The sequence below is a fragment of the Falco peregrinus genome, chromosome 4 (genome assembly GCF_023634155.1).
Source record: "Falco peregrinus isolate bFalPer1 chromosome 4, bFalPer1.pri, whole genome shotgun sequence".
In the NCBI taxonomy this organism is placed as follows: domain Eukaryota; kingdom Metazoa; phylum Chordata; class Aves; order Falconiformes; family Falconidae; genus Falco; species Falco peregrinus.
This window is the reverse complement of record NC_073724.1, coordinates 55823183-55839624: the sequence shown is the minus strand read 5'-3', so window position 1 is coordinate 55839624 and position 16442 is coordinate 55823183. Positions and strand designations below refer to the sequence as shown.

General features: G+C 40.4%; 1 protein-coding gene across 1 annotated transcript in view; it reads right to left on the bottom strand.

Annotated features, from left to right (window-relative positions):
- The window catches only part of SLC5A7 (solute carrier family 5 member 7), a 28155-nt gene extending 15021 nt beyond the window's left edge, over positions 1-13134 (bottom strand). The window contains exons 1-4 of the mRNA XM_055803108.1: positions 12874-13134; positions 11666-11888; positions 4822-4935; positions 1652-1807 (exon numbers count right to left, since the gene is read on the bottom strand). Of these exons, the coding sequence (XP_055659083.1) occupies positions 1652-1807; positions 4822-4935; positions 11666-11843 (448 nt within the window). The 5' untranslated portion in view covers positions 11844-11888; positions 12874-13134. The remainder of the gene's footprint in view (positions 1-1651; positions 1808-4821; positions 4936-11665; positions 11889-12873) is intronic.
- Positions 13135-16442: the final 3308 nt, after the last annotated feature.

Genomic DNA, 16442 nt, shown 5'->3' with positions numbered 1-16442 from the left:
TCAGGAAGCTGCCAGTGTACTCAAGAAACCTCCTGAAATGCTTGTGCCCTACTGCCCTGCCCCTCCAGCAGCTATCAGGATGGTTATACATTTCCACTAGGTGTATTAGCTATTTCAAGTGATCGCAGTGTGTCAAAACCATGTTTTTAAAAATCCTATCTTCCAATTAGGCTGATTTAAATGAAACATTTTGCAATAACTTTTAGTCCTTTCAGGTATTGTAGATGGATATTCTTGATTGCATAGATGGAAGAGTTCTGGCAGCAGAACACAACATGATGTGTGATATATAAGAGCTGCTGGGAGCTGCCAGGTGGGGGTTTTTTTTGCTGTACAGTGAGCATTCAAAGTGCATTTGCTTAAGCATTGCAAGCTCAGACCTTTTCACAATGTGGAAGCCCTGTCTTTCCCTGTTACAACCCTGTCAAGCAAGGAGTTATGAAGAAGATCAAGTAATGAAGAGTACTGGGATTAAATATTCATCAGTGAGGATAGGTATGCAGATTAGCAGGTATAACTAGATTATTCATGAAATAGTTAAAATCAAAACCTTCAATGACCTTTATAGGCACTGACAGTCTTTAACTGTCAGCTGTTAATATAAACCTACGAGAAGGGTATTCACGACATTTGCTTTGAAATATCATAGATTAGCTTGTCTCAATCAAAAAGAAAGTACATTCCAAATAGAGTGTTCTTCAAGTTATTCAACTCCAATCACCTCAGCATGTAGTTTGTTCTTAGTCCTTTAAGGGTTTTGTGATGAAATTGTGGTAAACAAGCTCCCCACTGCTTTGCAGTTCATCAGAGCACAGTTGGAGAGTACCTTCAAAGTTTATTTTCTGTTTAAAATAGCTTGTGCTAGAAAGCATTACCACATGCATGTGCACTATGAGTATGATTAGCTGGTAAAAGTCAACTACTGGTGCTTCAACTCAAGGGCTTTCTCAGTTCTTGAAGGGATTGCTAAATTCAGGCATGAAATATAATTAAAAACCCTGGCAGCTGCTTTTTTTTTTCAGGTCTGGATGAGTAGTCAGGTGAATTTCTATTGAGTCATAGTTCCACCAGTTCTCAGAGTCCTTTCTTGAATCCTAAGTATCTCCTTCATATTGTCAAGTAGAAAGCCATTTAGAATTGAATAATACTTCAATTTATTGATCAGCATCTGTTTTACTTTTATTGTTTGTGCTATGAAAAGTTCTGTACATACAGGTTTCCTATATGCAAAGGATTATTTTGTTTAGATGCACTGGCAATAATGTTTCATATCTCTAAGGGAAATTTTGACTGGCTCCTGTGATCTCAGTGGTGTAGAAGAGAAGCTGGGTCAGTCTTGACATGAAAGGGACACTTACAGTCACTCATGTTACCCTCATAATTGAAGGAAATTTGTTGCTAAATCTTTTCATGCTCTTTGAAAAAAGACAACTTAAAGGTACTTGAAAATGAATTTCTTTTCATTACCAAAATAATTAATGGGGTACCATTACTGGGTTTAACTACTAGCTAGCATGGGTCTGAGAACAGTCATACTCTTAATCATTTGACTCGAATATTTAGCATTTGAAAAGAGAATTTTAATGCATTTCTGATTTTCTTAATCCTTTCCACCTGTAATAAATTAATATCTATACTGCGTGTTCCTTACCTAAGGCAGAGAAGATGGCAGCAGCCCAAAACATTTCTCCCATTAAAGCTGGAATAAACAGTAGCCCTCCCATCCTTTTTCCATAAAGCTGCTGAAAAGGGTCTAGCATTGTCACATAGCCTTTGGATCGCATGGGTTTTGCAAAGAAAAGGCCACCTACAAAGAAAAGTTGCATAAGACACCAGCTGCAGTGGAGAAATGCATTGCCATTAAGGGGTTAAAAACATTGATTGCTAGTTAAGGACACAAAAATATCAGTATTACTGTTTGTTTGTGTTTTGGATTTTTTTTTAAAGAAATGAGTACAGTTAAAATATCCTCTAAGAACTCTTACCTTACACCTGTCTACAGAGTTACATAAACACATCCACACCATTAATATCTATGGTCTGAAAGTGAAAAATAAGTTTGTCTTATTTTGTCTGGTTCAGTTTACTTAATCTGCCATTATGGATGCTGTCAGAGTTTTGACTAATTTTGGATCAGCCTAAGGGAATGGATCTTCTACCTAATCCTGTTCATTCTTAGAGAAGAAGCCAACATGAATTATCACATAGCCCTACTAAAAAAATAAAAACTGTCTGGGATTCCTGGATCAGAAATATGAGCTCACACATGGTTTAGTGCACACACAGAAAATATGATTCTTTCAGGACAATTCAGATTTATTATGCAGGCTTAAATCAACCTTACTACACCTGCAGAGTAGGTCAGATGCCTTCTGGGCTCTGCAGGTGCCTGGCTCCCTAAACGTTTGTCATACACTTATTTCACTCATGTGTGTTCAGGAATTTTGATGTATCACAATTCTGCTCTGCCTGGCTGGTATATGGGCTTGATATGTACATAAATGTGCAAAGACTTCACCTTTCTAATGTACAGTCATCAAATTATTTCTGACTGGGGAAAAAAAAGGACAGTAGAAATTTAGACAGTATCTAAGGAAAGCTGAAACAGCCCTTGCATGGAAACCTGTGTAGTCGAGATCTGCACACACTAAGTAGACTTCTACCACAGTGAAACTGCTGAAATGCAATGTATAAGGTACAATTAAAAAAACCCTGGAAAACCAGTTAGTTCCCAATAAAATCGACTGTACAGTATTTGGTGACCCTTAACTAAGTTTTTCATTGCAAGATATGTAATGTATTCATCATATTGTAGGGAAGATTTTCCATATTTCTATGTATTGCCTTATATCACTAATACTTCTTAACTGCATTAAGTTCCCTGAACAGAAGGTACTGGTTTACCAATCACACTGTATTTATACTGTTTATGTTAATGCTGTCTTTAGGCAGGTTGTTTGGATGCGGAAACCCTCCAACAATTTTTTACTGTTTATTGTTTTTGGATTGGTCATGGGTCCTGTTTCTATTCTACTTGTTATGTCATCATTATAGTAGGAAAGAGTCACTGGTATTATAATCTATTAGGACGTTCAAGCATCTGTCAAAGAAAATAGGAGATATTCTAACCTTTAAAACTAAATTGCTTGAAAAATTAGGAAAAGCAGCATTGAACTAACAGGGAGGTTATTTCAATCTTAAATCTTTCCAGTCTGAAGCAGTAATATTTCTTCTAGCATTGTATTTATAATTGTGATTTATTTTTTTAAAGAAGGATAAACACCTCCTCTCCTCAAACCTGCACTTACAGATCACACCTACAGAAATGCTTTCCTCTCTGTGCTCTGCAGAGAGATATATGTTCGCATGATCAGACTTCTTTTCTCTGCAGTGGCCATTTTAATTTCCAGGAAAAAATGTCTGGATATCTAAAACCAGCTGAAAATGAGGGGAGAGGCTAACTCAACCCCTTCTGGGCTATAATTAATTTGTGTCAATTCTACAGAGGCTAAGAGTCAGGAAGAATGTGACTACGATCCTAACAACTGCTTAACGACATCGATGGATCATAACCCCCATGACCTCATAATGACATCAACTGATCTCCAGGCAGATATCTACCATTACTGTTTTCATTGCAGGAAATAGAGCTGCTCTAAGGGATGGGAACAACCACTGGAACTGGAGCTGGCCTGCACATGCCAGAGAAGAACATCTATGATGGGGAATGATTCAGCCTGGCAAGAAAGGACAACCAGGACAGGCCATAGAAAAGCATTTCCAAGGGAAAAAAAGAGTCAGGAGGGAAACCAAGTTGTATAGGAAGAAATAAAAGGGGCAAGAAGACCTGGATAAACAACCGAAGGAAACAAAGGGACAGACTAGGTGGGAGGACCATGAGAAAAGACTCAAAATAGACCGAGAGGTCAAGTATTATTAGAAAGGCTAATACACCAATCATATTAATGAAACATGAAAAACACAGGATCTTTTTTGTAGCAACATTCATTTTAAACTGTTGCATTAGCTATTGCCTTAGGGACATGATCTGTTCACAAACTGACAGGATGTAGTTGATAACTTTGTGACATATTTATCATGGTTCACAAGGCAATACTTTCATTGCAAGCTGTTCCATGTGGTTGAGACACAGTGAGAAAGTTTTTATTGCTATTATTTCTGAGACTACATTTCAGGAATTAGAGGCCACAGCACTAAAAATTATAATGCTGTCTGTATTTTAAAAACTGACCCTGCATATAGCAAGATTGTGCGTTTGCATTTTGACATATGATTTGGAGTTCTGCATTGCATTTAAGAGGAGGCTTGGTCAAATTTTGAGGAAATAGTCTGGTTCTACTGCAGACTTCCTACACAAAATTAGACAAGTTAGACTCTTGGTGAAGATTTGTAAGGTATAAGCACTTCCCTAACCTGAAAGGGTATTTGCTGCTCTTGAATTCCAAGATTTATAGATGCCCTGATACTATCATGTTCCAGATCATACAGGCACTGAAAGAAAACCTCAATATGTAAAACTTAGTATATATAACTACAACAAAAAAATCCCACAACCTAAAAAGTCTAAGTTATTGTGACGTCCAAAGATCAGTATGGTTGTAATGATCAAATAGATCTTGCCAAGGTATTCAGGAAACATAGTGATTTTCTGATTTTCTTTTTAATAGGCAAAACTATGAGCAGAATGGATCTAGTTTATCTTAGTGTTCTTTTATCAGGCCCTAGTTGTTTCATTTCAAATGATGGACTTGTCATCAGAACTGTTTAAAATGAGACTATTAGCTTTAGTTCTTTGCTTACCTAAAACCAGACTAAGGGAATATCCAATAGGTGCCTGAGCCCAAGCTAGACCATAGCCTGGGACATACACAGCTTCTGCTGTCCCATTGATGTAACCTCCTCCAACCCATGTGGCTGAAAAAGAAGAAGTGGAAAAGCCTTTAATGCACACAAAGAAATGAATTTGTCATCATGTATGATATTGCTATTTTTTATTACATGTACTATACAAGTGCCAGACATGGCATCCTTCTAGAAAAGGTCGTTCTAATTCTAAAAATGTACAACCTAGACATACAAAAAAAGAAGTCAGTTGAACTGAGACAATCATCAAGGTGTTTAAGCCTCTGTATAGTCAGTGAAGATGTGAAGGCTGAGTCCCCCACTACTTGTTTACAACAAACGATGCACATCAGTTCATTAACCATTACTATTTGCTTTGTGTTAGTCAAAGTGAAGGAGAGATGTAAGGGGGGATCTGAAGAAAAACAATAAACATATGGTGATAAAGTCATCCCAGCTGAGAAAACTCAAAGCATTCCAATCAGACAAGAGTTTAATGAATGCATTGTTTACTAGGGCCCTCATGAAAAAAATTGGCCTTAAAACCTCACTAAATTTTAAATTGTCTACATGAAGCACATTTGGTAAACTGACTTCCATAAATGATACATTTCCATATAGGGCTGTGGTGGTTTTATGTAGATATTTAAGTTCTAAACTGACATTTATTTTTGTGCTTCCTGAAGACATATTTCAGAAGAGAATTGTACTACCAATAATATTTCTGATTTTATCACTCTAAAAAGCAGTATCTTTATTATACCATCCTCAGATCTTTAATGAATTGATTCTCTGTCTTGAAAGGAAGTTTCTACATTTGAGAATTTGGGATCTACAGTATATATGAAAGAAAATCCCCAACACAGAAATGTATCGTGATTACATCTGCAAAAATAATTCATAAGAAATTACATAATAAAGTTTATCTCTTCCTGTTTGCAGATTCCATGCAAAAAGTTCTTGATTTTCTCGAATGTGTAATGAGTAAGCTTTATGAATCTGTGTCTGTAGTTTGGATGAGGGCAGGCAGATTATTCAAGTACTAGATTTTTGTAATGCTATTTTGATTTGCCTCAGAAGCCTTTGCCTTCTCATATAAGAGTAGCTCAGACCTTCTGTGTAAAAATTCACAGTTCTAAGAAATTTATTTTTCTTAAGAATTCTTCAGGATTTTCCCAGCATCCACCATCATACAAGCAAACTTGATTTTGTATTTAAGACAAACAATTGGAGATAAACACAAATGAAAAAAAATAGTTTTTAATTGCTTAATTAATTACAAATTAAATTTTAATTAAAATTAGTAATGAATTTTTGTGAAAATCTAAATGCCCACTCTTTTCTGCTCAGTTGTGATATCTCTCAAATACTACCAGAGGGTACTTTTTTTAACATGATGCTAAATTACACCATGGCTTTAGAAACAAAGATCTCCAGCAACCAGAGCAGTACAATCGCCCCCATTTCAGCATTTTTAAGTACAGGAATGTACCATTCTGTTGTGGGAAATAGTATAATGGGCTTGTATGAAGGATATGCATGCAGAGAGAGTCTGTAACAAAAGAAGTGATCAAAGCAGCCCTGTTATTGGTAGACTTTTGGTATCGAGATCTATTGTGCACTACAGAGACAAGACTAAAGGTAAGCGATGCCCATGTGGGACCACATAGAGAAGATGTATGAACATTGATCCTTGATGGGAAGAGCAAGGATACAGAATCTATGTAAAAAATTGTCAGGCATTTGGGATTTTTGCCTCTTGACAGTGTGAATTAAGGTAGCCAGAAATGTGATACTTTGTGTACCAGAGTCCTAGAATCATAGAATGGTTTGTGTTGGAAGGGACATTAAAGATCATCTAGTTCCAACCCCCCTGCCATGGGCAGGGACACCTTCCACTCAGCCAGGTTGCTCAAAGTCACATCCAGCCTGGCCTTGAACGCTTTCAGAGATGGGGCATCCACAGCTTCTCTGGGGAACCCGTTCCAGTGTCCCACCACCCTCACAGTAATGAATTTCTTCCTTATATCTAATCTCAATCTACTATCCTTCAGTTTAAAACTGTCCTATAACTACACAACCTGATAAATAGTCCCTCCCCATCTTTCCTGTAGGCTTCCTTCAAGTACTGGCAGGCTGTTATAAGGTTTCCCCAGAGCTTTCTCTTCTCCAGTCTGAACAACCCCAACTCTCTCAGGCTCTCTCCATAGGAAAGGTGTTCCATCCCTCTGACCATCTTTGTGCCCCTCCTCTGGACTCACTCCGACAGGCTTGTGTCCTTCTTATGTAGGGAACCCTAGAGCTGAATGCAATACTCCAGGTGGCATCTCATGAGAGCCAAACACAAGGGGAAAATCACCTCCCTCAACCTGCTGGTTATGCTTTTTTTGATGCAGCCCAGGATGCACTTGGCTTTCATTCGCACATTGGCACATTACAAACTGGCTGCAAGCACACATTGCCAGCTCATATTCAGTTTTTCCTCCACCAGTACCCTCAAGTCCTTTTCCACAGGGGTGCTCTCAATCCACTCATCGGACAGCCTGTATCCATGTTTGGGATTGCCCTGACCCAGGTGCAGGACCTTGTACTTGGCCTTGTTGAACTATATGAGGTTCACATGGGTCCACCTCTCTACCCTGTCAAGGTTCCTCTGGATGGCATCCCTTCGCTCTAGAGTATCAGCCTCACCACTAATCTTGGTGTCACTGGCAAACTTGCTGAGGGTGCACTCAATCCCACTGTCTGTGTCCCCAAAAAAGATGTTAAATAATACTGTCCCCAGTATGGAACCCTAAGGGACATCACTTGTCACTGTTCTCCACCTGGACATTGAGCCGTTGACTGCCGAGTCCACGACCAGCTGGGATACGTGTTGCCTATTGTGTCTCAAGCAGCACAGACTTAATGGAATAGGTTGTAAGCACCTGTATACAGCAACAAAAATAAATATTTAGAAAGGGAATTGTATTTGTCTCCTTCTCTGGAAAAAACATAAGCATGAATTTTGCATGAATGATATGCATTTCCAGATGGGCAATAATATCCCATACAGATGTCCAGCATTGCTGCAAGGAGGCTTCAAGGTTTGGCATCTATTTGCCTGGGGTTGCTACTGAGGTGGCAGGCGTTCTCCGAGGGGTACCTGGACGCTATGCCTAGCTCCCTTATTTTCTTCTGGAGGCCATCATGTCACTTCCCTTCTGTTTGATGTTGCAGGGGCCATTGCCCCCGTGGCTGGGGACAGGAACAATGTCTTGTGGACAGCTATTGCTGGGTAAGGTGGCATGGAGGATTTACCGTTTATTTTCAATTTTATTTCTTGATTTCTGGATTAGGGTTTGAAAGGTAGCTGCTGATCAATTTTTCTATACACATGGCTGTTCCGGAACACTGGCCAAAGACCCCAGAGCTCTAAGAAGGTGCTATACGGGTGTTTCTGAGGGGGTGAATGGGTAGTCAGTGCATACATTGACATCAGTAAATGCATTATAAGAGAAATAACGGGATATGATAAGATGGGATTTCAACCTTAGATATTAATTTTCTGATCCTCAGTTTGCTAAGCCACAATTTAAAGTTAGCTTAATACCTTTTTTGGTTAAAATCTTCCTATTTTTTTTCTAAATCAGACAAAAGGAACTTAAAATTTAATAATCTATGGAAACACTCATGGTAATCTATTTTAATCTTCTCTTTGCCTGCCATCTGAAGGGCCGAAAAATGAAGCAAATAGCAACATCCATCTAAAACATGCACCCTAAAAAATGATCAGACAAACACTGAGGATATGGAGTGCAATTCTGCCTCTAGTTCATACAAATAACATAGAAATCAGTCTCAGAGTTCTTTAAATATATATATTTATATGAAAATCAGACTTTTTCACACTTCTTTGTCAGATTGTCTGACCTCTCAAATTATTGAATCAACCCATCAAGCTCTGTAAAATGCAAATCCTGACCTAAGGATTTCAAAAAAAGAGAATTTTGTAGTATTTATTTTTTTTTTTTTTCCTGTGAAAGGATACATAGTTCCATCCAACTAAAATAAAAAAACTGAATCATTAGAATATTACCTTTTTGGTCATGTTTGCAAGCATCTGATTATGTCATCTCAAATATTTCCTTTGAGGTTTATACTCAATCACCAAAATCAGAATAGACTCAAGTTTGTCGCAAATGCCCCTTAGGAATTTCACCCACAAATTAAGGAATGCTAGCACTTAATTATAGTTAAAATGTTACATTATGTAAATATAATAGAGATTAAAGGGATGTCTACTCTGGTACTATGTTAGCTCATTTTAATATGAGCTACTGTGAACCAACCCAAATTCAAGCTTCTCATTCTTTGTTTTTGAAAAATTATGAATACACGCAGTCTTCAACAGGCTTTGTGTTCAGGTGTTTCAGTAACTAGTTGATACAGCTGCTTCTTCAGGGTCATAGCATATATCCAAATATGTCCATAGCCATTATTCATAAGTAGTGCATTTGTTTTAAGGTTTTTCAATACTGTTTGGAAAATCAACTATAATTACTCAGGAATCTTGAGGCCGGCCTTATTAAGTCACGACGCTTGTGCTCTGAATTTTATTTTAAATTTATCAATTGAGTTCTGTCATCCTCCCCACCAAGTAGCCCTAGAAACTTCTACTATTTTCTAGCTAATATCTGTAGAACACGGTAGGGTTTTCTTCAGGCAAGAAAGACAGAATTAGGCCTTATCTCATAACCCAAAGGACTTCATGTCCATATGAACAATATCCTCTCTGGAGATGTTTAAAAATTTCTTGTTTTCCTTTTACAGGGTAGGCTTTGCTTTTTAATTCATATTTAGATAACAAAAACTGTAAAATATAAAGATGAAGTTGGAATAGCTATATATCTCCGGAGGCATGGTTATGAGGTGCAAAATCTGCATCTATCATTTTTAAAGAAACAAATATGCACTTGAATAATGTGACCACTTAGTAAAAAATGCAAAATTTGATCAGCATACTTTCATAATTGTTTTGTTATGGCTTTACAAACGGATTGTCCCAAACACCATCACCAAAACAAAATTCATTTTAATCCTTGATTCATTAGTCTTGTGCCCGCATTTAACTTTGTATGCCAGGTGGTGTTCCCTGAAACTGAAAGTGTAATTTCCTTGACATCTCAAGCTTTAATTACCATAGTTAAAGAAGGTATAGGTAGGAAACTGCAAACCCTGAGAGTATAAAATCCATGAATGTTTTAGCTGCCCAAAGGCTTTAGGATCAGTCTTGATATTCAACCACAGAGATGATATACTACGCCATCTCTAGAGCCTGCATGAAACGGGATGAGCATGTGTGGGTGTGAATTGTGGTGGCTATAGAAATTGCCTTCAATATAGGAAGCCCCAGTTCAAGTCTCATCTCTGCTTTGGCTGTTATGGAAAATATTCCTGTAAAATAGGATTAAGGAGGCCAGAATTTGTGTCTTCTTCCACAGGCAAAGCTGTTACTCATAACCACTTGTGCAGAGAATGTCTTGTTTTGTCTCCACTCCCCTCCTCTAATGATTACAGTTTTGTGGCAAGCAATATCTCTGCAAAATATTCTGGTTTCAGTGCCCTTGAAAACATTTCATTCAGCAGAAAGCAGTCAAACCAGCTTGTGCTATGAGCAGAACCTTGTCATGACTGATGCTTCAGTAGCCAATGGATATGTGATACAGTAAATTACAGCAAAGTGCGAAAAGCAGAACATCTGCCTGTATTCAAACTTTATTGACTTTTACAAATATTTTTTACTCAATATGCAAATATTCATTTTTCTGAATGAGCAGGATGACCCTGCATAAGAAGGGAATATCTCTTGATTAAAGAACACAAAAATTTTGGCCTGAGATAACTGCGAAACCCGAACAGGGAAAAAAAGCAAAACATAAATATGACTTGATAAATTCAATTTGGCAATTGAAAGAGCTTCGCCTGAACAGGATTTAGAACAAATCAAATAAATAAACAGAAAGAAGCAAGCTTAAAAATTAAACAGCTTAAATAATAATGGTGGGCCAATTCACTCTTATTATAATGCATTTTTGTTCCGATACCATATGTTAGCTGTAGGACCTGAGATTTTGGACCATATCGTGAATATCTTGTTTATCCAGCTAAGACACCTGGTTCTACTGGCTCTGGGAGTCAGATAGCACTGCTTACAAAATCAGCTCTTCCTTCACCCAGGCTTTTTTCACCGATACTACTATTGACAGTAATGTACTGCTTTGTCAAATTGCTGCAGAAGAAGCTAAAAGAATCCACAAAGTAAGTTTGCAGAAATCAGTGGAATGACAAGCTTGGATTTATGCCAATTTTCTTTTAGAAACTTATTCTTAATTGATGCTGCCCCCCCCTCCCCCCCCCATCTTTTTGCACATAAACTTTTTCTCAGATGAAACAAAAATGACTTGCTAATTTGGATGGCTTTAACAACAATAACAATTATTTTTAAACTGGATTTCTTATTAATCTGTATACATTCCATACTTCTGTCCCAAAAATATCTGATCTACAGATGAATATGAAAGCAATGAGTAAGAATTATAATATATTCTTCCTGTATGATTTTAAAATATTTCATGTTTTTATATAGATGCTACATTTGGCTATTCACTAAACAATGTTAGCAGCAATTGGAAAAATAGTATATATATATTCTCCATTTTGCATTATTCAACATGCACATTGCACTTCCTCATTCAGATGGAAAACTGACAAGTTATATGCTGGTAGGGGAAAAAAAAAAAAAAAAGGTGCTTTTACATACCAGTCATTGTAAATCCACCAACTAGCAAGCCGATGTCTCTTCCACCGACTATAATAGCTTCGCTGCGATCTCCTTCGCTGCCGGTGTTCTTGGTTTTCCAAGCAGCCCATATCCCAACTGCCAGGATAGCCAGGTAGAATACAATTATGGCCACCAGCCCCTCCGCATGGAAAGCCATGTTGAAGTCCCGACTGTTTCTTTGATTGTTATTTCATTAAGACCTCTGGAGAGAATGCAATAACAGATCTGCTTTTAACAAACCTGGAAAGATGCTTTTTAGAATTGGTCTACAAAGAAAACTGAGATGGTTCTTAAAAAAGACTATTCTGCTAAATGTATGAAATGAGTATTTCAGATGTAATTGAAATTAAGTTTACATGCCAATTAAAATGCCTGTGGAGCAACAACCAACATTTGTAACTGGCGCTTACAAAAGGAAATCAATGCTCTGGCTGAAAGCTACACCATTTGTAGAAATCAGTTGCTGAGCACTGAATTCTTTTCGTGTCAGCAAGTCCTCAGTGTATGGGAACTCCTCAGTCACGAAATAGTTTGGTACCTGGAAGAGGACAGGTCTCGGCCATGTGGGCTGTTACAAGTCTCTGCTCAGTTAGGACGCGAACCACGGAAGTGTTTTAAGTTACATTAAGAACTATGGATAAGTACCAGCTACAACAGCAAAACGTGTCTTTTGAGTCTGTGTCTCAACGCCGACTCTTCCCCCCCTTCTATCACCTCCTGTGTTTAAAAATCCGCGCTTTCTTTTTTTGCGACATTTAATTGCCCCGCATTAGAAGTGCCAATCCATCCTGGCTCGCAATTCGAGAAGGAAACGGCGAGCTTAAAAGCTGTCGAGCGGCAGGAATTTTGAGGTACACGAGCTACAGCGGGGCAAAACTCCCTGGCAGCGCACGCAGCGGCTGCCCCGTACCCAGCCTCTCCCGGAGCCCCCTCCCCGCCCTCGCCCCGCCGCTCCGCCGCCGCCGCCGCCCCGCAAGCCCCGGCCGCGCTCCCGACGGCTCGGCGGGAGCCCTGCGCGGAGCCCTGCGCGGGGCCCGCCCTACCTCCCGCGGCGCTCCGCACCCGCGCTCCGCCACCGCCGCGCCGCCCTGCGCGGCCGCGCACCCCCGCGCCGCGCCGCCGGAGGGGCCCCCGCCCGCCCCCCGCCCCGCGCCGTCGGGGAGCGGCGCCCCCCGCCCGCCGCCCACCTGCGCTCCGCCGCCGCGCTGCCCCGCAGCCCGCGGGGCACGGCCGCCCATGCCGCGGGGCGGTGTCGGGGCTGAGCCGCCGGGGGGCTTTGCCCCCGCCCGGGTCCTCCCGCTGGCGGGGGGGGAAGGCGCAAAGGCAGGATCGGCTCTGCCCGCCGCGGTGCCGGCGGCGCAGCGAGCGCTGAGGCTGCGGCGGGGGGCTCGTGGATTAAAAAGAGAAAATCCCTTTATAAAGGGGGAGGGTTGAGTGGGGTGAGAGGGCCGTGTCCGTCAGAGCTGGGGGGAGGAAGGGGGAAAGACGTCAGAGTGCTAGGGGACGTTGGGGGGAAGTAAGGATGACTCAAGGGAGAGTGATTGTCGTGCCATGGCAGGGAAACAGGGTTAGAAAGTGAAATGGGGTGAGGAAACAAAAGGGAATGAGGGGGAGAAAGGAAGGAACGCGATCGTGCCGGACCCACGGACAAGAGGGAGAAAAGAAAGCTGATCAAAAGAGGTGCTGGAAAGCGAGCCGGAGCAAGGGGAGGCGGCGGGGGTAGGGAGAGGGAAGGTGAGCTCTGTGCTCCCGGTCCCTCCCTGGCACCCTTCCTAACTGGAAGCCACTGGCCTAACTCTTGGGCCAGCATCGGGCCAAGGCACAGCGGTGTGGGGCTGGTCGGGGCCACCTTTCCCCACAGCCCCCTTCCCAACCTGGCTGAACGTGCAGCTGCGCTTCCCAGCTGCTGAGCAGCTAGTTCTTGGGGAGTCTCCGTTATTTTGCCATGCCTTTTACAAACCTCACCTCCAGAGCTACAGTAATACCAGCTTTCCTGCGACAGCACTCTTGCTTTCTGTCTCCAGATTATGCTGGACAATGAGTGCTCAGGATGCAAAAAGGACCCATGCGTGCCCTTGCCCCAGTTTTTATAAAGGAAAGGTTATACTGAGCTGTAGCGGTCACTGTCCGCTCTCAAGAGGCAGGTAACATGGGCCACTGGCTCATGCAGGATAGAAAAGTAGAAATACAAAGCCCACAGAAGTATGGAAGTGACAAGTAGAAGAACTAATTTAAGGCAGAAAATATAAAATCATCCTAGACTCAGAGGAAAACTACCCGCTGGGAAGATGTAAAGACAGGAGGAAGGTGGCAGATCAGCAAAGCTCAGCCCGCTGCATGGAACAACCCAAGGGCTGGCACTTCCCTGCCTATTTGCCAACTGCCTGGCTGGCATAGCCGCTTTGGCTGGCTGCTCACTGGCTGCTGAACATGTCACACCAAGTAGCATGTTAGCCCCAGCCATTTATGACGTATATTATGTGCAAAAAATTATGATTGCATACTCATAAATTGTGTGCATAACACTGCTTCCAAGTCCCTGGGCTCAGCTGAAGAAGACTCGACAAGGGTGGCCAAAGAATTAAAGGTTAGGAATGTTACTATTTTTGTCAGCCAATCTCATGGATTGTCGAGTGACGCTAGTGATGCGATGTTTGCTTTGGGAGTCTGCAATAAAAACCTCCTCCCAGGAAAAGGCAACAGAGATGCATTTTAGACACAGTTGAGCACCAAGTTGCCTTCTAAACAGAAATACTGTCAAATACTGTCGTAAGTACACACAATAAAAATCATAAGTAGAAGTCAGAGACCTTGGAAACAATGTTGGGGGTGTCTCAATTAGAAATAAATGAACAGGTTCGAGAATTAAAATGTGATAGGAAATGCTTGAATGTAAAAATGGATGCTAAATTAAATTCACAGAAAGTTTTAATTAGAAGTTTTCCTCCAGCTTAATACAGTGGAAGAAGACATGACAACACAAAATATGGAAAATTCTGGGGAAAAGTGTTAGCCAAAGTCTGTCTTAGGCAAATTCAAAAAATGCTAACCAATAAAAAATCCCATAGTCTTTTCTTAGATTAAATCCCAACTTCAGTCTTCACTGAAGACTGTAACAAATTCCTGTTGTCCTTACTGGGCCTGATACAGACCTGTTCATGGCACTGGAACGGGGAAACTATTTTTTCATTTCTAGAAATTAATTAACTCTAAATTTACTATATTTTACTGAAATCCATTAAAATGAATTTTTTAAAAATTATATTTGAGAATTTTTGTCTCCTTGATGCTCAGGAATAGTTTGCAGCCTTCCATCCAATGAACCAACTGTGCCAGCCATGTTTTACCTTACGAGTGTATCTATCATGTAGTTACTTAACCACAAATAAGTCAAGTCATACATTCTCTGATGAGATATTAGTTTAAGCTATAGGTTCCTTGAACGAGTTTGGCTTTGGGTTTTGAAACTGTCTTCTCCTGCATGTAGCTGGGAAAGACTGAAAAAATAATTTTAGTAAGGTGTGAATGTTAGTTGATTTAATCATTTACTATCCTTTCTTTGCTCATCCATTATTACTATTTCAGATAATTTTCTGGTGTTTTCTTTTGGGAAAGGATCCTGCCACACTGGATCCCTGTGTGCATTCTGCCAGCTGCACCCGAACAGCATCTATCAAATGCAGTCATACACAAAACTCATTTATCATGTTATCTGAGGGTGTGCACAAATGAATACCAGTAAATTTTATGGCTCTTGGGAAAAGATGCACGATGGTGCCAGAGATACTAACTGCAACTGCAAGGCAGATTCCATACCAGACCTGACCTCATTTCCAAAGAGAATTACTTCTGCTGTCGAAACACTTAGAACTGAGGTCATCTTTTCCAGGAAAGAGGCAGTCTATTGGCGGTTTCTGACTTCTAAAACAATTATTCTTCATTTGAATATAATTTTCTTTTTTTAAAGAGCAGTTTCAAAACACACTATTCAAACCAGAAATCTTTAAACTTAGTTTTCATGTTTAAGAAATTGTCGCAGAAGCCTGCATTTACTCACCTCGAATCATTTCCAAGTGTTTCTGTCCTTGGTGGTGGTTTGTGGCTGCCCATCACCATCGGATGCCTCTGCCCCTTGTAGAAGTCTTGCTCTGGACAGTGACAGTAGTAGAATTGATAACTTCATAGTGGGACAGTCTAAAGTTGACAGGTTGGGTGGGTCAACAGAAGATCCCTTATGGCTCTTTTGTTTTTTTAGGTTTTTAGATCAATCAGCATGAAGCAGTACTTAGAGTAATCTGATGAATACTGGTACCCTGGTAAATAAAGTTTTGCAAATAACCCTGCATCCTTACTCCTGCCTGCTGCAGGCTTCCAAGGGCTCACCCCACACTGGGCTATCCAGTTCTCAATTTTACCTTGAAGGTTTTATGAAACACTGACGAAGGACCAGGTTTTACTTTAAAAATTCACACTAAATTACTGAATGCTCTTGGGATTTACTCCACTAACAGAAATGGGCATCAAGTCCTCTTTCATCTTTCGTGGCAATTTTTCAAATACTAAAATGAATGTTTATTTCAGTGATAGTCATCCTTTGAATACTTTTGTGGAGAAGTTTTGCAGAGGCAGGATGCCTATCAAGCAGCAGAAGGCTAAAGGTACAGGTCCCTACTCAGTTTGTTTCAGAACACAGATATTCACCCCAAATTAGATGGCTTAACTTGAGCTTTTAATTTTATGACCAGTCCTTGCTATG